The sequence below is a fragment of the Struthio camelus genome, chromosome 9 (assembly GCF_040807025.1).
Source record: "Struthio camelus isolate bStrCam1 chromosome 9, bStrCam1.hap1, whole genome shotgun sequence".
In the NCBI taxonomy this organism is placed as follows: domain Eukaryota; kingdom Metazoa; phylum Chordata; class Aves; order Struthioniformes; family Struthionidae; genus Struthio; species Struthio camelus.
Window position 1 is genome coordinate 6,461,425 of NC_090950.1, and position 23,090 is coordinate 6,484,514.

Below are 23,090 nucleotides of genomic sequence, written 5' to 3' on the forward strand. Positions count from 1 at the left end.
CAGCTCTCCTGAGTAAGTCTTCTGATCAGTTAAATAGCGCTGGGGAATCAAAATAAAAACCCAACTCAAAATGTTTTGCAGAAACATTTCCTCCCCACCCAACACGCTCAAGGCTTTTTTTCCTTCTTCTTTCCCTGCTATCAGGTAGCAGGGAAATCCTGCTATCAGGAACAGGAATAACCCATTCTGCTCAATTTCATAGACAGATGTGAAGTTTTGACCTATTGCCAACCTAAAAGTTGAAGTGTATCATGAGTACACCATATAAGTAGAAGTAAAACTATACAGCTAGGCTACAAAATAAAATTGTAGCTTGGGAGGTACAGACTATAACAAACTGAAGTATAATTCTATTTGAGATATATTCACAATGTTCGTGTATGTACGGTAACAGAACGATATGGAACGCAAGTTCTGTTCTCTGTGGCCTAAATCAAAGGCTTTGCTCCTTCTGCTTTATGCAGAAAGTTAGAAGAATATAGAATGGAAGTTTATTACAGTCTTCACCATTGGATTAAACTCTGCACAGAGGCAAACCCTGTTCCCTTCACGCAACTTAACGGAGTAGCTAGTACAGGCACGGAGGAGGGAAAAGGACATGTTTAGTGCAGAATGTATTGCTTTGTAAAGCACCAAGCAAACCAGTCCTGAATCTGTTTGAGTCCTTCCAGAATAACAGATATACATGACATAGCCTAGAAATCTGCTTGCCAGCTCCTGCAAAGAATACATTTCTACAGTAACGTCTATAAACGGATTCCGATAGAAAATCATCATTGCCCAGTGGAGCCAAGTGTCTTTCCAGAGCAGCGACGTTTGAAGTACTGCATTAGCAAAACAAGAAGAGAGCTTAAGAGTCAAGAGAAGCAGGGAGAGCTCCAATTCATGAAATATGTAATGCAGGTCCAAGTTGGAAGCATTACTTAAAAATAAAAAATCCTTGGTTTGAGAAAGCATTGAACGAGTTTGCGCACCTAAAGAAAGCGCACCTACGCGAGCTTGCGCACCTCTGTTTTTATTGAACATCTTCGTTGCAGCTTATCTGCATGCCTACATCCTCCACCAATCTCACAGCAGCCTTTAGCATTATCTTCCTACTAAACCGTATACCTTTGACATCTTCTGCAAGAAAGGAATAGTTGTCAAAAGCTAGTGTTATGACTCAACAAGGTGGCAGAAAGAGGGAGAAAGCTCCTAAGTAGCCAGTGGAAAGGCACCAGAAGTTAGAGCGCAGATGTTGGACAGAAAATTACTGAACTGAAGCTTGGATAATTTGCATGTGCTATGCATGGTGTGATCAAAATTCAGTTGTTTTCTCTAAGCGCTCTGCTTCTCTAAAGAGCCGAGAAACACTTAACTAACTTGCTTCGAAATAAATCAGAACGAAAGGTACTCCCACGGAAAGAATGAAATCCTCTGCATGAAGATGTGTTGTTCTAAAGCAAAAGTGGTCAGAAGATTAAGCTGTGGAGAAAGTAAATGTATTCCTGATGTAGAAACAGCTGTTTCTACCAACATTAGGAGTAGAAAAATTTCCTTATATCCGCCTCCATCGCTTAGAGTTTTCAGTGGACAGTACACAGACTGCAGCCTGAATGTAAGGCTTGACTATAACAGCAGTCAATTAAAAACTTGTTTGGAGGATTTAAGACAGGGATGTATTACAAAAATGGAGACAAGCTGATACTTCTGTATTGTGAACACCTAGTTTAAAAAAAAAAAAAGTTTAGCCCCTCTTGAAATACCCCAATCAGTACTTTTGGTACACATACCTCGAAGAATTCTCTCCTCATGGCAACGTAGAAAGTCCCAGATTCTAACAGTGCCGTCGTCAGAGCATGTAGCAAATTTATTATCCGTGGGTGAGAAACTGTTACATGAAGACACACAGCAGGGGAAAGAAGTCAGCATTTAACAGATTATCTATGCTTCTCAGACAGGGCAAAATTATACTGTAAGGTGTTATACACTGAAGGAGGCATTTGAACATAGGGACTTAAGTGAACACTGTGCCTGCCAACTGACACTTCATCACAAGACATGAATTTAGCATTGGATTACTATTGCATTGTTCTCCCCAGTCAAATGAGGAAAAAAATCCAGAATTTTTGTCTTAGCACCTTCCTACCTATAACTGCACACGGTAGCGCCTTCTCTGCAGGATGAGAAGCAACATCAATATGACTTGGTAACTGCCACCCTAGTTTGTCATGTTGGGTAATACCATAAAAGTGACACTGTGTAGAAGCACAGGAGAACAGTTCTTAGGAAAAAACTCCTCTTCAGCCACAGGTGCTTTGCAGCAGAGAAGCAAAAATAAGGGAAAGCTGGTCATAGGAAAAGGCTAGTTGGATTAACTGTTGGAAAAAAACGGTATATAAAACAAGTGTACCATTTATTGTAAAGGAATTTAGGAAAATTCCCTATTACCCACCCCATCACCACCCCGAAAAGAATCCTACAGACATAGAAGCAGCTTCCAGACTGAACAGTCAGTATCACTTGATGAAAGTCACTGGAAAAGCAAGGAGTTATTTAGCCATATGATAAGGGCCAGAACATCTCCAGCAACTGACAGGCACCCACTTCCTTTCTGGTGCAGTGAAAGACCATGAGAGCATCTCTTGAAATCCTAGATCTTTATGATCAGGAAGGGGCTTAAAATAGTAGAGGAATTCAGTGTATGGGCACGATGGACAGTAACTGAACCCAAATGTAAGCACTCCTCATATAACCAAACTCTGGCAGGAAATACTGCACCCTATTAAAGAAAAATGGTGACCTTAGTGGAAAGCGTTTTTGTGGCAGTGAACCTTTACCACCAAGGGCCAGCACCTGAACCCGAAGAAACACTGCTTTAGCTTTATTTTGGGTCTGCAGCTTCTCTTCAGGCTTACTTTAAAAACATATCTTCTATTTCCGTATCTTACTAAAGATTATGTGCAAGTTTGCTTTAGAAACATCTTTCATTTACATACTACTGGTAGTATCACTTTAGATTCCATTTTCAATATAAAATAGACATTTGCACAACTGAGGCATCAACACTGAACCAAGAGAATGTCCTACAGTCTTCTTTTCAATGGTCTGCTTACAGTTTCAAGCTTGAAGAACCCATTCAATATTAACATTAGACTTCTGTATGTGGCAGTCTGCGTGGGTATTTAGCATTACTGGAAGTCTTGGCTTCACCAAGCCAAGCAGTTCTTCACTTTATTTAGCTTTTTATTATTTTGTGAGAACTATGCAGGTGTTTTATTTCTGAAGGCTTTATATTTTATTCAGTTAGATTATTAAAGACTGAATTCTTTATTTGGAATGAAATTGTCGTCTTACACAGTGCGTATAAAAAGGAATAACTGATACACATCGTCACCATATAAAAATGAAAAGAATACCAGTGCAAAATGCGGCAGACAAATACATCTCTAACATATTGCAGAGGCGGATACTGGGACAATACTAGTTCAGAAAGGTGCCAGCAAAACGGTGAGAAGGTGGAAACAAAAGAAAATACCGTGTTTATGTGGTGCAGGAAGTTTCCCAGAATCTGACAGAACCCATGCATTTCTGCACCCAGAATACACTTAGAGAACAGTCTAATCATGGCAATAGGTACTACAGAAAATGGTATATTGTGTATAAACCTGGCCTCTCTAATCGCCTCCTTATGTGCCTGGAACATCTTGACGTTGTTCATGTTGGACTGCCAGTATTTCACATATCCCCCGTGGTCTGCTGTCAGCATCCACATATCATTGTGTGACCAAGTCATAGCCCTTACAGGGCTGTCGTGAGCCTGTGAAGTTAGAAACAGAACTTCTAGCAAACACGTTCAAACACTGTCTGACCCACACGAACACAAAAGCCAGAAAAGTTCCTACTTAACAGCTGTAACAGAGAAATGAACACAATGATGATCTACTCAGATTTGAGAAGTTCTTGTGGAAAACAGCAGTTTTCTTATTCTGTATAGAATTGTCTTCTAAATAAAAACCTAGTATTTGCACTTTGGTACCCAAGTGGTTTTTTATTATTAAATTTATATTCACATTATGTCCTTGAAATTAGTTGGTATAGTACATGGAGATGGAATGAGAAGCATTAAATGAATTGCCTACAGTCACAATATGACACAGGGTAGAGCAGACTAAAAAAAAAAAAAACAGAAAAGCCTCTCAGGTTCCCATTACTGCACTTAGATCACAGACCAATGACGAGCAGCTGAAGATGTATGCCTACAACGTGCTCAATGACCATAAAGAAATAAGCAGAAACCTTGCTAGATGAACTTACTTGTAATATCGTTTCAAAATTGAAAGTCAGTCCATTCCACAAGGTGAACTCTCCACTAGATGCCCCTGTAACCAAGCGCCTCCCTTCAGGAGTCCACTGCAAAAGAAAAATTTAATTCAACTGTGAGAAGGTAATACCCAAATATTTCTTCATAACCCTTTAAGCAAATCATAAGCTTCTTCCAGGGAATCTGCAGAAAAGATATTTACTAAGAGATTTTCTAGTGGACATGAAATGCGGGGTGGGGGAAGCATGACCTTGCCAGAGAGCTTTTGACTTTTGTAACACCAGACAAAGCAAGTCCACTACAAAAGCGATGAGAAAAAAAAAAATGCAGTCACATTGAAGAAACAGCTTATTGGCACCAATACATTCCTAGCACACAATAACCATACTAAACACAATACTGTTGACGTCACAGAAAAGTTTACGAGATGCTACAACAATCGAACAGCACAGAGACCAAATAACCTCTTTTCTGCAAGTTAAAATATGTCACCACAAAAATATTCTGAAAGTTTTTGATTCAAATGTGGGAAATGCAACTGTTTTGTACTCAGACCTTACAATTTTTCTAAAAATCTCCCTAAACAGAAAAGGCATCCACAGAGTCCAAGCATTCCACATGATACTTTGAATTGGAAGTAGCTTTTACTGATATCTTGTTTCTTCCTTCAATTAAGCATAATATTATTTTAATTTAAATTAAGATAACGCAACTAAGCCAATCAACATAATACTCACCCTGACAACAAATACAGGGCATTTTACTTTATTAGTAGACGTCCGAACAAATTTTGTTGTTACAGCATTCATAGGGTTGTTCAACATTCCTATAGGTGGGACCAACTATGAGAGAAGAAATAACAGGTTTAGTAGCAATATTTCTAAACAGAAACTGCAAGAAAATCATACCCTCTGAACATCCATTTCTGGAAAGGCAAGTTTTTAATTTGCAGCAATATACTACCAGGAATTAATCTGCAGTAGTGTTTTGAACACTTCTGCAGGAGTTACCATTTCAAACATCCAGAACCAGCTTCTTCAAGTGCAACTAACCTATTAAGATTCAGCGAGCTGAGCGCATTATTAGAGTTCTTAAGTCCAAAAATTAACAGTCTATCCCATTTCAAGCTCTTTTCTGGGAGAGACTTGAACAGAACAAGAGAACATAAGGTGAAGACGACGTTCTTCATATCTTTGAGACCTCTTGTGGACAAAAAGAGAACTTCAGTCGACAAGCACAATCCTTTCCATTTCTGGGCAAAGTTTTACCCGCAGAACTTCATCAGGAAGTAAAAAGGACTTACTTACATCATTATAATATCCTGCATCAGGCTGGATTGCTCGCATATCTCGCTGGTCTCTCTGCCATACTCTATTCTGGAAAGAGGAGAACAACTCTCAGTTCATACCACGACCATATTTCATTGTTCTCAAACAACAGAAAAATAGGAACACGTTGACAGCCTGTTTGAAAAATTCCAAATGGGCTCCACAGATTTGAGAAAAAACTCAGCTAAAGGCTTTTGGTCTCAGGAAACCAGTAGAATTTCTACAGTGTAAACAAAAGACTGAAGACTTTAAAAAGTCTTAGACATCAAATTCATGAGAATAAAAGCACTTTACAATAAAAAAGATGATTGGTACTTCGCCGCAAAGGCCAATAGGTACTATACAAGAAGCACGTTCAATCATTTCCAAAGCTTTACTTTCAGGCTGTTTATCCCACTAGGAACCGCGCTGATGAGCTCTAGAAATACCACCTGCTGACATTAGCTTAAAAAAGCAAGCTTCTGTGGTTGAAGCATCAAGTAAAAGATAACAACGCATTCAAACTGATAAAAACTTAGACAACCAAGGGATAAAAATATCCTCAATATATTAAGTTTTCTGTAATGATAAACACCACCTTTATCAAAACATTTGACATGACTAGTAGCTTGTTTACATTTGGGATGAAATCTCTTCAGTTTCACACTGAGTCTATTTTAGCTTCATGCTGCACATATTATCAACTTGTATTTTGTTCATATCAGAAGCGTAAGCTGAAACTTTAGGTAAAACATTTCTGGCACACAGTACTTCAGTTTCCCAGAATTTCTCAAGCCAAGAGTGACTAACATATAAACCATTACTCTCATTTTGGCAGGCCCTCATCAAATCACCTCAAAGGTACAGCAGTGGGAACTGGAGTTGAATTCTGATATATCTTAATTCTTTGTAAGTGTTCAAAATCTGGGCACAGGGATCTAGGTGTTGTTTGGTTTGGTTGTTGGCGTTTTTGCCCCCCTCCCCTTTTTTCTTTCTTTCTTTTCTTTTCTTTTTTTTTTTTTTTTTTTTTTAAAGTAAAGAGAGTTTTGATATTACTTATTTCTGCCAAAGTAAAAAAAGGGCCCAAACTACCAAAATTATTTTTAAAGTAGGTCTACTACTGCTAGAATCTTATTTGGGCATTCCTAAAATACAAGACTGTTTTAAATATTTAGTGTTTAAACAGATGCTAGGAGATAATTTTAAATTTATAATTAAGAAAATGTTTAAATTGTTAACATCAGTGGCCAGTGCATTATTGTAGTTTGTAGCAGATTTAAATCAGCTCATCACATCTTCGCAATGTTGCTGTTCAGACTCCAACAATTACCGGATTTGCAGATTTGTATTCTGCTTCTGAGCTAACAGCCAGCACTTGTACAGTGCATCTTGATCATCAAATTACATTATGGAATTAGTATTGCCATATCATCAAGAAAGCTAAATAAGCTTTTTTTTTTTTTAAATACAGAAATATTTCTTCAATGGAATTTCAATAAAGTTGTTCTCTAGCTGTTAACTGTACAGAAAGGGATTTTCAGAGACCCCAGTGCAATTTTCAGTGTTATTTAGTAAAAGGATGAGACAACAGATTTTACGGTGCCCTAGTTTTGGAGGGGAAGTGGGAATAATTTGTCTCCCATTTTGGTTATTTTCTGTTACAAAACAAAAATAAGAAACATTACATGGGGTTCATTTGTCCACTCAGAAGTCAGACTACCATACAAGACACTCCACTGCCCACCTAAGTCAAAATTCCAAGACAGATAGACATTAACGTAAAAATCATTGTTCGCAGTGCAACTACAAAATCAGTTGTGCGTACGTGCAGTTTTATTTGGAGGTGCCAAACACCATACTACGCTCAATTTACAAGCATTTACAAAGCATTTAATTTGAAAATACAGTAACAACATTCCAAACTTCCCTGTGTATGTGTGAAAAGGGGAATGCCGAACTTCAGGATGGGAAGGAAAGCTGTTCAAACAAAACATTAACTTACCTCCAAATATTTAATTACAGAGGGATTGTAATCTATGGTTTTTCGGTTCACGGCTTTTCTCATCCGCTTTCCATCGAAAGTAAGCTGTTGCATTGCTTGCTGCTGTGCAAAGTCAGGTCTTTTGTAGAACAACTGCCGAGGCGCCTGGTGCTGGAACCTCGGCATATGGAAAAAACGGGGCGGGGAGCCAATTTCTGTGGCCATGGCTATCCTGTTTCTGAAAGGCTGCAAGAAGTTAAACATTAGGTTACTATATAATAATAATAAAAAGCCCATATTAATGTCTCCGTTAACTTAAGTCTACAAGAATAAAAGAAACTGCTTTGAAATAAACAGTGCATTATGAAGTCAGATTTGCGGATTTCTTTGAACATTATTCTTCCTCTCTCATCTATCACCGAGCTGAAGTGGTTAACTATGTTCGGTATCAAGAGCAATTCTGCTTTCAAATGCATCACCCTAATGTTCAGATTAACATCCCTAAACTGAAACTGTACCGGGGATAAAAAGAAATGTCCTCAGTAAGAACAGTGTAAGAAAAGGCAAGGAACATTAAGCCCCTTCAAATGAATGTGGTATTTTAGATTCAATATACAATAGGAGACATGCATATATATCTCACTTGCAAATTAAGCCATAATCAAATACAGTAGCTCACCAACATACCAGCTCATTTTCAAAAATGCAATTAACAAGGAAAAAATATCTAAGGGTAGCCTTAAAACCTTATTTTGGGATCTAAAAATAAAGTTACCTCTCCTTTACATAGTTATAACGAATGCACTACAGATCATGTTCTGCTTTCAGGTATACCTGCAACTCTATCATCGCGTTAAAAATAAATAAATAAAATTTTAAGAGAGATCAAATACTCTTCATGATTTTATATATATAACTGAGCAACAATCCTCCCCACAAGATGCACTGAGATTGTTAAGAAAAATTAGATTTCTGTGGGAAAGGGTTATCAAACAGTAAAAGATATTTCTGTTTTTAAAATCAGTTTTTTCTGGTAGAGGCAAATGAGCTTACAAAAGAAAAAAATCATTTTTCAGGTCTGTAAAATCCTCAAGTGATGAGATCATAGCAACCTTCTCGCATTTAAAGACTCCAGTATGAACTGTTTTTAAAGTAAACACTAACTTCAGACTAAGCACTGACATATGACTACTCCAAACCAGTGAAAGTTCAGATTTAATTTTCAACTTGTACTTTTCCCCCTAGTTGCAATTTGGCAAAAAATATTAAACCAAAATAAACGGACATTGGCATCATCAAAAGGCGGCTGACAATCCCTCCTCTGCATAAAGGTTGAAGTTAGATGGTAAGCGACTAACGTCTTTACAGAGTCAGGGCATATTTAATAAATAGAATGGAAATAAAACTGGAAAAATTGAAAAACAGGCGGAATAATTTGTCTGTAGGGGCAAGAAGGTACTTTAGTTAAATTCCCAGTGTCCTCAATTTGAAACAGTTGGAAAGTTATTTCAATTGCCAGACTTAAAATTTGATCTTGCTTTTTTGATCCCAGTAATTGAAAAATGTTCCCATTGTTTAACATTAGAATAAAGCTAAGATAGAAATGCTAGACAAGAAAGAGGGTTTAAAGGTGCTGCTTAGTTTAATTGTTTTTAAAAGTTACTTTATAATTGCAAGGGGCAGGTTGTCCTTCAAACATCAGACAGTTTGTTGTCACGGGGAAGGGATTAACCTGCACAGGCTTTGCAAACGTAGAAATCCCACGCTCCTTCCCGCTGGTAACTGCACGCATTGCAGAAGCTACGACACCTGGCTATTAGCTACATAGATAACTCTAATGTTAAAAAAATAAAACAAACAAACAAACAACCTTTCAGATGAACATGCCTTCACACGCTGATTGAAAGGCTCACTTGCCTGAGAGCTGCTCAACACTAGGTGAGGTCCAGTAAGATACTGGGTCTACCTCCAAATACTGCCACAACCACCACCGTAACACCACAATCACGGCAACAGTGAGCCGGCCTGAAACAAGAGGATGCCAAACCTTTTGTACCTCAAGCGCTCCCAGCACTATCTCAGGCTCTGACCGCCCTTCAGAAGGGAGCTAACTGTTGCATCAGCAATTGCAAGTGTTAATCCTCAAAGGTAAAATTAAAAGGACAGTAATGGTTTTATATCAAGAGAGAAGCTTCTACTTGAGCGAGTAAACTGACATTAAACATGCAACTCTTAATACTCTTTATGTAGTTTTAAAGCTCAGGAAGTACTCAAAAATTTGATAATTTTTCCAGGACTAATCTCTCTCAAGTCTAAGATACACAGGCTCCCATTCCTACCAGTGCTTTATTCTAGAGGGAAAAGAAGACAGACTGTTCAAAGCTACACATATGTGCTCCCTTAAAGGCAGCGCAAAAATAGATTTATAGAACAATGACATGAATGCAGGCAAAAATATATCCTGGGTCTGCCAAAAATATTTCGATCAGATATATTTGCAAGAAAGCACTACATACAAGTCTTTAGAGGAACACTCCAAAGCAATAAGTTGTTTCACTACTCATTCTGATCTTTCAGAAGAAAAGAAGTCTTCTGAGAAACATCTTTCAGTCCTAAATATAGCTAACTACGGGATTAGCTATAACATGAAGCAGTTCAGACTGGACATTCCCACAGCCAGTGCAAGCAGTCTCTAGCTTAGATCAATATTAATAACGCTCACTTAACGTGCAGGCATCCTTAGTAACAACTACTGTTTAAAAGTCTGAAAGGCATAAACGTGTTAACTACACCTCTTCTGTGGTTACATACCCTTCTCGCTCTGAGCTCATGATGGGGACCTGACAAGATAAAGAGATACAGGGAAGATACACAAGGACTAGAAAAACAAAGGTTTTTGTCCTTTTTATGCTCTGAGCTGTTTCGCCAACTTTTGAGATCACTGCCTCTGTTACAAAAAGCTTCTTAATTGCAGTAACAAGCGCGGTACAAGTCTGCAAAAAGATTTCCGTATGACTTAGCTGCTCATGATCATTTACATCTAATACTGCCTCAAACACCATGCTTTTATCCATATAATACCCTTACATCCAAATTATCACTGTGTACTTTGTGTGTGTGCGCACATAAGCACAGAGAGAAGTCTCTAAACAAGTAAATTTTAGAAATAAAGGAATTTCCTGGTATACATTCAGTTATCAGATGAAAATGGAAAAATTATTTCCAAGAACATGTTCTCCAGCCAAATACACCAGCTGGTTAACGCTTAACTTTCAGTATCCTAACTAGTCTTTTGCTGAGACAAATCAATGCCTCAGCAGGCTCTCCTTCAGCTCCTCTGTATCAGCTAAAAACTGGTTGAACTCACCACATCCGTACTTAAAATCTCTGTTATATTGGGAGGATAACTGGAAACAAGCAAACAAGTATTAGAGGAAAACGTATAATCCAGAGTAGTAATGTCCAATTCTTTTTTAATCAAAAGACCAAATTTCTTTTACTTAAAGACTCCATCAACAAGGGTTTAAATTGAAGACTCCGTTTTGCCTTAATGCACAGCACTAGAAGCAACAGCGAGATTTTCAAAGACCAAGCATAGGGCAGGCAGGTCTTGTTTTATTGTTCTGGACGGTAATTTTACCAATCATATGCATTTCGTTTGTTATAGCTTTAAACACATTTTAAACTATGGAATGAATTTTTTTATGCCATTCTTTTAGGTATCCTCATCTTTTGGAGCAGACACATGACATTGCAGAGAGGTGACTGTCCGTTTGCCCCTTTTTGTCCCCACAAATACTCCTTCAAACCTGATGGGTTTACACAAATTTGGGGGTATATAAAGAAGGCTTATAATGAATTCACTGGGTAAGGATAAGGCTATCCAGAAGTACCAAAAGATTAGTAACTGGACCTACCTTTCAGGTAATATGACAAGAGAAAGATTGGGAAAAATCATTCAGCTTGGGGAGTAAATGGAGGCATATCTGACATGAAACTGAAGGCAGGAATAGGAACAGATGGACCAAAAAAAGACAAAGACAAAACAGAAGAAATAGATTAAGAGCGGGAGTTATCGCATAAGCAGAAAACAAAAACAAAAAACATACTAGTCAAAGAGCTAGGTCAAGGTCAGCCAAGAGAGAGCGAACGAGAAGCCTGACAAATAGGCACAAGTAAAAGCCTAGCACTGGGGGGAGGCTCATGACAGAACCCAAAATGTTCATCGCTGTACCTAACTACCAACAAATACCCATGAAATAAAGCACGCCTTTTATTCATTCCTAACAGCAGTCCATAAAGAATGGCAAGTTTACTATACTACCTCGCATTCAGATAGACGTGGCTGTACAACAGGCCTGAAAACAAAAACAACCTGACGATGACCTTATATCTGGGGCACAGCATGGTGTCAAGCAAGAGACAGGTTTCTGAGGTCTGTTTTTTAAAACTAAAAAATTGCACAGTATTAGACCATCACAGAAAGTGATCATGTAGTTTGTATACTCAAATAAGATTACAAAGATGATACGAGCATTTAACTTTGTAACATTTACGTTACTTCACCATCTCATTTGGGTATTGCTTGCTTTTAAATACTAAGATGAATCTTGCAGTCAGTTCTGACAATTAACAGACTTCAACTTTGCTACCTGAAATCATGGGACCAAATCTATTCACAGATAACTTCACTAAATCAGCACAAAACAAATCAGGCTGCTAAATCAAAACAAAAATACCAAAGCATCCTTTTACACAAAGTTAGTTTAGAAAATTATGAAGAAAAAATCATGCCTTTAATCAGTCAGTTCTTATACATATTCTAACACTAGAAGAAAAAAAATGCATAATCTTGTCACATTTTTATACGGTTTATACAAAATGTACGGTTTCTCATTAATGAAGTGCAATAACTGGTAACTAAAATGCTTGCTGATCTAATAGTTACTCTGCACTCAAAGTAACAAGAGCGAAGTACAGTGAGTAATAACCTGAACACATCAAAAGAAAAGTATGTTTCCAAGTAGTAAAACAGAAGGCTATTCTCCAGGGAAGCACAAGAAGCCAGTTCCTCAGCCAAACCCTATGCCTTCCTGCTCCCTCCACTACCACAGAACGTGCTACAGCTTAAGACACAATCCCTTGAAATGGCCTATAAGGGACAAAATAGGTGATAAAAAATTCCTGAGAGCAACTGTATACTGTTTAAATACGTATCAGAAAATTCAAAGTATATGAAAGCTTTAAAGCAAAAAATTTACAGAATAACAGGAACAGCAAAATGTAATAGTAATTATTTGGATTGCAGTAGCACATAGGAATTCAAAACACGGATCAGGCCCTTCAATGCCAGAAATACTATTAGAGGGTAAGAACCTCAGCTCCCTGAGGCAGAGGGAAAATACATGGAAAAATATAACAATGCAAAATTAGCATAACAATTTGTTGGTCAATATATCCATAACACCATCTTGCTTTGATAAGACAGAGAGCATAACCTTCACCCGTACAAGGTATTGATACTGCTCAATCTCTTTTTAGTAGCATTTCTTTACATTCAAAAATCCTATTGTAAACAGTCATCTCAAAAAACGCACTTCTGCATTTGGTTAATGTGTAGAACTCACATTACGGTGTTTGTAAGCGCACCTAAATCAACACACTTGTTCTGAAATATCAGGCCAAGTCCAATATAATGTAATTCCCTTCCCTCTTTTATTAAGTTTCAACATGGGGTTCCAAATTTTGTTTCCCCCTTCCTCCCTCAAATCCTTTGGAAGACTTTGCATCTCTTCTCTGGAGAACAGTGGCCTCCATGCTCTTCTATGCTTTTCCCCTTCCTAAAATATTCATGCTATTTTGGGGAAAATTCTTTCTAGATCTCAGCATCCACCCTTTTTCCTTACCTGCGAATCTTTTTTCTTTCTACTATTAGAGATTTACATGGTAGGACATACTCCAGATTTAAATGTACTATTTGTGCCATCTTCAGCAATGTTTTTTCATGTTTTAGAAAACAGAAGGAAAAAAAAAAGAAATAAGTTTATACCTATCATTTATCTCTCTTACATAGGTTTAACCTTAACTGGGTTAATGGCTGAAAAGAGTGAAGGACTTGCTTACACTCCCATGCTTTTACTGAAAGCATGGATTCACCAGGTGGGGGTTAGAGAAGAACGATTCTCCAGTTACACAAACCATGTTATCTTTAGGAAGTGATCTTCTTGATATTTTAAATTACCAGAACGAGACAATCCCAAGATAATTCTTCCTTTAAAGAATAAATAAACCTTAGTGAAAGATTAGTTTTGAATCATTTTTTTTTTAACATTTTTCCCTACTCCACTTGCTGAAGCAGATATGATTTATAAATTACAATTGGAGTCCCACATTTCTAGAAATGCTGCAAAACCAGAATTAGCATCAGCAGCAAGCTCCAACACATTATATCTGAAGATATACTTGAAAATTGTTTAAATTTCTATGTCTGCCAATGCATTAAACTCAAGGCAGAGGTAACTTGCTTCTGCTCTACAGAGATGTAACCATTTCTCCAAGGAAAAGACAGAAAATAGTTTCCTTCACAGTACAGAAAATAATTGTGCCCTGAAAAAACATGAAGAAGAGAAAGTTATGTCGATTCTCTGACAGAATGAAGAACGTATTAGTTTAACCAATTCCTTGAAAAGCTTTGTGCTTCAATTTCCTTTTGTATTGCAAAAAAAGTTTAAAACTAATTTGAAAAATAAAATAAGATCAACTAAAGTCTGACAATTGTACATTTATGTGAGGCACCAGAGAACCTCAATAAAATCACCCTTTAATTCAACTGAAGTAGTCTACAATATTTTTGTAAGTCATAGATTTTGGACAGATAAAGTTGCTCTATCAAGAGTAAAACAGCTAAAGCTAAAGCAGTTCAGTCCAGAAAGAATGTTTACGTTTCTGCACCCGGATGATGCATTTGCCAACAGCTGTAAGTGAGATAATAGCTATATTCAGAAGAAATTCCAAACTAGTCAACCACAATACGCTCTCACCTTCAAAGTCACTCTATGACCTGCCTTGACCTTGAACTGCTTAACAGAACTTTATTTTACTTTTGGTAAAAACAGCACGTACACGCTGTTTGGTAAAAACAGCGATAAGAAACGTTTGCATCAGTAAGATACAATAATGGTGCGCAACTTAGCCCTGCGGTGATGAAAATTTGATACATTTTGTTAACAAAAAGTCTACAACAAAAGAAGAAAAAACCACATAAAATTCCTGTCCTTTGAGTACTTACAAATCTCAGTCCCGCTTGAGAATAAATAAGACACTGCAACAGAATGTAATTTTCTGTATGCTGATTTGCAGATCCCAGAAAGTTTTCTAGAAGGCATGCAGACACCAGCAGAGTGAGTTTAAACATAGGAAAAATAAGACCATTCTTACTGAGTGTAGATCCCTGAATTATCCGCATATACCAGAGATCCATAGAAAACACCAAATCACAAAAATAGAGAGGAAAATGCCAACTTATACTATGCAGGACTGCTTTTAAGCAATGTTACTGCTCTCTACAGTAAGCAGAGATTTCCTTAGGCTTCTACAACCTTTAAGTGTACTACTAAAACACATTAGTAATCGTTCTCTATTGTATTCTATTTTTTCCTCAAAATAGGGAAGAAATTCTGACCATGTAAAGCAGAGAAAAAAAAAAAGATTTGATGGCTTGCTCAACTGACATCACTCTATTCCAACATGAAATGCCAAATAAAATCACTGCCTGCTACATTTTCCTCAAAAATATGGAAATAGTTATTTAAAACAATCATTGGCCCAGTCAAAAATAAAGTACTCTGGACAAAAGTCTCAACAACCTCTTCCTATCTGGAGGAACTTCAGTGATTTTTGTTTCACACACAGCCCTGAATCTACTACACTGACATGGCCAAACACCTGCAAACGCAGAAACAGAATTCCTTCCCTTTATATTTCAGTTCTATACTTTCACGTTCCCAGTTTCCCCACGAAGTTTAAACCTTTGGATTTTTAACACAACCCAAACATACACACAAATGATAATGGAGTCTGAAAGGACAAAATAGTTTACATTTCTAACACATCAATAAAAAAATTTTCACTGTACAGTGCACAAGACCTGGCAAAATTTGATTATTTTGATGCAGCTTTTGGATTCAAAAGGTTTATTTTCCACAAGAAGAGAAGTAGTGTCAACACTTAACTGTCAAAAGACGACCCATACCTTAGAAGTTTCACATACAATTACGCTAAGCCCACTACCCCCTGGAACAGTAGAGAAAGCAAACATATAGAAAATTTGAAATAAAGACATCTCAAAGCCAAAGAGAGGACAGGTTATTGAGGAAAAGCTTAATAGAGCCAGACAGAAAGTCTCAAGTTACAGAGCCCGGGGACAATCCTAAACAGTCGAGCCTGCTAAGCTGCACATAAATTACACTCAAATTTAAGCCCTTTCTTCAAATTTTGCATTCCTAGTGATAAACAAATTCTTGATCATGAAATAGAATGCAAAATGAAAATCTGACAGGTAAGACAGTACGGGCATATCTCATTTTATAGTCAAAATAAGGCCTTAACTCATTCCAAAACAGACATATCACTTACAGGAGACAGGTGCTTATATACGTCATTAAAAATCAAAATGCTTTAATGCACAAGACTCGAGAGACAGGGCTTGCTTTACCACTCCAGCCACAGTAGAAAATTGCTTCCACACGTAGGTAAAATGGCCTAGTACCATTCCCTTTCCGCATCCCCAAAAAGGCAAAGGAGTGTTTGTACAGCGTGTTTCTTGTCGCACTTCAAAACAAACACGGAAGCAACTGCAATACAAGGACGTTTGCTGGGCTTCACTTAAAACTCAATTAGAAGACGCACAGAATTTGGTCTGCTGCCATGATTTCAGTTATTGATCTGATAGTTTTGCTTCAAGTCAAAACTTACTTGCAATATCTGTCATTAACTTTTAAAATAGTAAAACAATATCTTTTCCCCCCTAAATTACCTATATGTTCCTTCAGCTTGCCACTTGCTTGACATGCATCAAGAGCTGCATTTAGATTGAGACCCAGACTGTCTTTTACTACTGTGAGTTACTAAATAATTGCAATTCATCCTGACCGACTGAAACCCCCCCGTCTCGTTGCTGAGCTTCACGAGGGGTCTGGTGGCTCAGTTCTCAAGCGTATCAAGGTCCCTCCTGACTACAGCGCTTACTATACATAAACCCCAACGCCCTTGGCTGTCATCACCTTTTCTTCTCATCTCAAATACGACTGAGCTGGAAGTCTACTGGATTCTAGAGACAAATTATGATTTAGGTACTGTATGGAAGAAATACTGCCATTATGCTTCTCTTTGTCTACACCCAGCTCCTGACAGGAGACAACTCCACAGTTGCCCTCACTTTATCAAACACACAAACAGCAGAGGAAGGAAAATAAACTACAACAAAACAAACAAACAAAAAGAAATCTTCAGGGAACTTTATGAGCAGCACAGGGAAAAAGGACTAGAAGGACCACTGCAGCTTGCAGGACAAAACTAACTTACCGTAGGGAAACAGGGTAATCAGTATCTTTGATTCAGAAGCCATCTACTGAGAATTGCCATGATAAAGAGAACAAGCTGTTCATGGCTGCGGTAGAATTTAAAGATAGCGTGAGTCTGTTCACACTATGAAACAAATATATATTTTAACATATCAAAGCTAAGTAACTTTGAGCAACTCACAGTTGTAACTTTTAACACTGATAAGAAGATATCAAAGCCTTTTTTGTAAGTTTAGCTGTTAATAACAGCTCTAGCTTGTAAGAGATTTACCTTCACCTCTCATAAACGTTATCTGTGGAATGCTTAACAAAAACATCTCCATAATTCTTGCAACTTTTATGTAAAAGCAAACGCTGAAATTATAAAGGGAAAAGAATTAAGAAAATCTTTACTACGGGACTAAAAAGAACACTCTTTTTTCTTTAGTGTTACACGGTTAGCGTTCTTTAGTTTGTCTTTTGACAAAGCCGCACTGTTTGCCATCCCAGTTTCTCAGCCAAATAAAAGCAGAATAGTGTTTTGAGTTTCCATTACTAAGAAACTGAAGACAAGAAGGGGGAGTAAGAGGAAGGGAAACAGCACTGTCATATGTAATCATGTGAAAAAGGTGCCTTTATATGGGAAGTGAGAAGTACATGAAAGTCCAAGAAAAAAAAAGATCAGAATTAAAAGCTAAAGATCAGTTGTTTTTCAGCAGTTATTAACAGCATTCAAAAGATTCTTTTCTACTGCTCTCTCCAAAAAGATTTTATTCTTCAGCAGACACTTTTTCAAAAGGATGGAACTTCTTTCTATTTGATTGGATATTTTAACATTCAAAGCAATTCCCATCCATTTCTACATGCTGGCTAATTCACACACGGAAGCAGAGGTTGTGAGAGTTCAGGGGCTCTGTCCCATAGCATCCTTCACAGGTCAAGGTTACTCACTTTCTTCACGTGGACAATGCAAGAAAAGAAGATTCGAAACACTGTTACAAGCACACTGTAAAATAAACGCTGCATAACATACCCCTTTTTCCTGCAATAGCCAAAAATGTTTTCAAATGTTTTTGTTCCTCTTTTGATAAACCTATGTAGAAGAGGCACAAAGATTTATCCAAGATGAAAGTGTTTGTTGCTCCCCATCCCAACCAAAATCCAAGATTTGCAAGCAGTTAAATTAGCAGGTATGCTTATAGAAAAATTGCAAATTAATACCTACAGCTGCTAAACCCAGACACAGCTAATGGAGGCATCTCCCCTTAAGCAAGAGTAGCAGGATTGGAAAGGAAGGTTCAAACTTTACTAAATCATACAATGCTGCTAAATGACCCTTTATGGATCCTGCCAGAAAAACTCAAACCATACTTCTTACATTAACAATGTTCACCATTATTGATGGAGTTGCAGAAAGCACTTATTTAAGCAAGGCCTTTGGGACAGGCACTAGAGAGAGACACTTCCCATTTTTCAGTCCTGGACACCACCATTTGCTCCTAGCACCAAAGTTTTCAACTGTAGCACACTGGCAATCATACTGATAGGCTGCCTTTTTCGACTATGTAGCAAATGCTGGTGTTGACTAACCTCAAGACTAAATACACAGTCTTCCCTCATGAGATGTATTGTAGAAAGATGGTGAGGGGATTAAAAAAACAAAGTAAAGGAACCTGCATTCATCATTAACTCCTCAAGAGCAAGGAAAATATGAAACTCCAAATAATGCATTTTCAAACTGCAAGACAAGTTCCCACTCCGCTCCCACAAATCTCTTTAAAATGTCAGATTTTAGGGTGGTAAAAGTCAGGGCAAGCATATGACTGAGTCTCTTTCCCTGTGAATTTGAAGACAAGCATAATGAACTATGATGATTTATGAATTATCTCAACTAGACTCGCTGGTGAATCAGAGAAGTCAAGTTTCAAAAAAAAAAAAAACCCAATAACTGAGTTATGGAAATAGTGAAAGAAAACAACACTAAATTATTTTGATCAGGTAAGATAATGCCACTGGCAGAATTTATCTGAATAAAGGCAGAATTCAAAACTGCAGTTTCCTAACATCTGCTCCATTTAAGATTCAAAAGTTTAGCGTATGTGAGCTTTGCCACAGTTTGATGTGAAAGATGAATGCATAACCCCTCTATTTGTTACTTGCCAGGCTAGAAAGCGTTTCATGCAATGAGGAACAAGCTTATGTTGATGATAAACAAACTGTGCTAACGATCGTCGTTTTAACCTCTCAGCATTTAACAGAACTTTTGTTTAAGAACAGTTTTGTTAAGCAACAGGTTCTTGCAGAGCTTTTGTTTGAAGCACAGCTATTTTAGAGTATAACCAATGTAGATATTCCTCTATACAAAGCAATTTTAAGTTCTATAGCACTTTCTAAATTGATGGATGCTGTATGTACCATTTGCTCACATAACTCAAAACCCACACAGCTAATTCCAGATTTTAAGAACATCTCACTTTTTTTGGTAAGTATTATTTCTGGGATGATATGATGCAGTCACACAGCGCAAATGATCTACGTCTCTTAGGTCACCTATTTCTCATAGTCACTGCTTCTGAAAGAAAAGAAAATGAGAGGACAGAAACCTAAATAAAACTCAAGAAAGTGAACTTAAGACTTCTCGTAGCACTGGAAAAAACTAACTGCATAACTATTAAAAACTGTAGACCTTCCTCACTAAGAAACATTTTATTTTGCTTGCTCATCACAGAGAGAATTAGGCCCAGGAACTGGGCCTATCTCATAACCACTACAAACAGAAGAAACAATTTTTTTTTTAAACCAAATACTAAATTCAAAAATCAGAACTGCATTAACAAATATGAATTAGAAAAACATTTGCTTTTAATTAGACTTGCACAGTCATCTCTTCTACAACTCATTAATGTTTTCTAGCTTTTCCATGTGAATAAGCAGATATACAAATACCTGTTTAATATTAAGAAGCCATATAAACACTGCTCAGAGACTATGATTAAAGTTTACTTTAACCTACTAAACAGTCTTTATATTTGGCATTTAGTACTGTTTAATAAAAATGCATGTTCATCTTCTCTACCAATATATTTTTTAAGCAAAGGAAATCCAAGTTCACATGGGTCAAATCTGCACAAAGCCTTTTAAAGATTGACTGTTCAGTATAAGACTTATCCCAATTACACAAAGAGCGAAGCTCCCCAGGACAACGACAATTTGGTAGACGGGCATGTCACAGGAGAGCTTCCGTTCTGAAAGCTAGAGTTCTCCAAACATCTAAAATCCCTTGACATTTCTTTTCTACCTCATATTGCCTGCCTTGAGAGTATCACCAAGCTTTCCTGGCAAAAGCAGAAGCACAGTCAACAGTTCTAGGCCAGTACCTTCACCTTAATACTCTACAGAAAGCTTGCAAGCTGTGGACTAGTCTTTTGCTCAAGGATCTAAGAAAAATATTCTTAGAAAAAGAACAAGCTTTTTTATTAGGCTTAAATTTGCTGAGAAGACAGACAAAAACGTTTGTGCCCACAGGTAGAAAGAGAGTGCAAAAAATAAGGTTTGATGATTGATTCATGTATGAATCAAACTCCAAACTCTGTAGTTTAGGAACAGAGCGCAAGCATTCCAGACTGAGCATATATTATTAACCCTCGTTCACTCACTCAGCCTGCACAGTCCTCTGACTTGCAGTCTTGGGCAATCCATAATTTTTCCTGTGTTGCAATCAGGAAATAGAATTTTAGTAGTAGTGTCTCTCTTGCCAAAAACTTAACAGTTTGCTTACAAACATGCGCCAATAAGAAGAAAAGCATTTTCAAAGCTGGTTTTGGTTTTGCATTTTCAAAGCATTTCAGCTGGTCAGCTGGTTATTTTTACCTGGGGGCAAGGGGATGGGGGGAGGTGGGGAGAACGCTAGGAAGTGCTGCTGCTCATTGCCATCAAACAATTTAAACGCAGTGACAGCTACTGAGTGAACTTTAGCATTGTGAGAGAAGTCTAGAGGATTGCTGAGATCCAGTTCCATCATGACCTGATCCTAGCCTAAAATTACGCTGACACCAAAAGAAGCAATCCTGCCATGTTCCAAATTGTTTGTTCCTGTCCTCTATCACCCTTTCTTCTAGCCAACGTGAACGTTCACATGACCATGTTGGCATCCACCTAACAAACTGATCTGTGTTAACAGACCCTTTTTGCTAGGTTAGTCAAAGCCCAGAGCAGCTTCTCAAGTCAACTTATCATGGGGTTCTTGAATGCCCTCCGCTGGCACAGAAAGAAAACAAGTGGCTAGATGCAGGAGAAGTTACCGCTTTGGGTAGCGACGCCAGTTTAGGTGACAGCAGAACTACAGTTCACAGCGTGACAGCGTAGAGCTGCACCATTAAACAGTCCCCAGCCTAGAAGTCAAGCACTTGCATCAGCTGGAGCGGCAACGTTACTTACCCAACTCAAAGCGCAGCTCCTGCCAGACTCAGATTTGTGGATGAATACTCATACCCCATGGTAAAATAAAAATCATTTTGTGTTGCCAAAACTTCAGTGAAACCAGAACTAAACCAAACTCTTAAAATATTACAAACTCCTTGTTACCCAGTCACTGGCTTCCCTTTAAAAAGGAGCACGCTAATATTTTCTTTTGTAACGCATTTTTCCAGGCTTTGGGGAAATGATTTACAAGAAATCTCAAACAAATGCTCGATCTCAAGAGACACAGATGACTTCAGTTCTTCATATGAGGGCTGTTTTATTCATTTCAATATAAGAACACAGATTTTTGACTAGTTTCAACTCATCTATACCTTTAGTCACAAAGCTGCTTTCAGCTTATCCTGACACACTGTTCAACTCGGGGGTAATAACTTTTGGGTAAAATTACAGGTGAGTGATAAGAGCAATCTAAATCCTGAGTTTATCCTACGTGGTTCAGGTTGGCATTTACTTTTCCTGTTCAACTAGATATCTTTAAAGAATAGTTTATTTTAGTAAAGAACAGCTACACAGCTTCCTACATAAACTGGGATGTGTTTGTAGACCATAGCTATTCTTGCTACACAGAATTAATCTGCATGCACATTCCTTTCATGTTATAAATTGCTACAGAGTAGTATTATCAGAGGGAAAAAAACAGTAACAACACCAGTTAGCTTAGTTTCAAAGCCTAAAACTAAGTCTATACTATTACTTGGCATTCAGAAGCGCCTTACAAACTGTAATTGTAATCACTCTAAGCAAATAAGAAGAAACTGTACCAAAAAAAAGTACAGTAGCTCAAGGGAACGTACCAAGTCAGTAGTAGCAAACTTCCTGAGCAAGGACTCATGGATTTAAACTCACATGTCCCTGATTTGTGCTTGAGCTACTAAGTACAACAGTTTCAGCCTTTGTTTCTGGAGTTTTTAATTTAGACCAAGTTGCCTTCAGACTTTCAAACCAGCAAGCTAAAGCTGAACTGAGAAAGAAATTTGAAAAAAAGACTTTTAAACTACGTACGCCCCTTTTCTAATCTCAAGCTCCACAAAAGGCATGCTTCTACCATTTTATGACACATTCAGGCCTTACCTTTTCCCAACATAAACCTTAACCTACGTTACCACAAGCCTTAGATGCGCGCTGCTGAAGAAAAATTTTAATCAATATTTCATATCACAGGGCATACAGACTCTTTATACTAAAGAATATCTAGTGTTATCAAAAGCAATATTGCACAACAGAAGAACTATTTACCAGCAAAGAAAGTAAGCTATATACCTCACATTTCATTTCAAGTTTCACAACTGAACAACTGGTACACTCAAGAATGTGGAGAGCAGGTTGAACCAGAAATGACATTCCATTAAATGCCGAGTAGTTTTTAAATACCAGTGAGCAAGAACGGATTGCTGTGAAGTTTTAGACCATTTTAAAAAGATCACGGATTCTCTAAATTGAAGGGAAATGAATAAAGT

General features: G+C 37.6%; 1 protein-coding gene across 1 annotated transcript in view; it reads right to left on the reverse strand.

Moving 5' to 3' along the window:
• Window positions 1–23,090, reverse strand: part of WDR33 (WD repeat domain 33) — a 72,241-nt gene that overhangs the window by 46,376 nt on the left and 2,775 nt on the right. The window contains exons 2-7 of the mRNA XM_068953954.1: window positions 7,613–7,837; window positions 5,611–5,679; window positions 5,041–5,145; window positions 4,297–4,392; window positions 3,648–3,799; window positions 1,773–1,870 (exon numbers count right to left, since the gene is read on the reverse strand). Of these exons, the coding sequence (XP_068810055.1) occupies window positions 1,773–1,870; window positions 3,648–3,799; window positions 4,297–4,392; window positions 5,041–5,145; window positions 5,611–5,679; window positions 7,613–7,816 (724 nt within the window). The 5' untranslated portion in view covers window positions 7,817–7,837. The remainder of the gene's footprint in view (window positions 1–1,772; window positions 1,871–3,647; window positions 3,800–4,296; window positions 4,393–5,040; window positions 5,146–5,610; window positions 5,680–7,612; window positions 7,838–23,090) is intronic.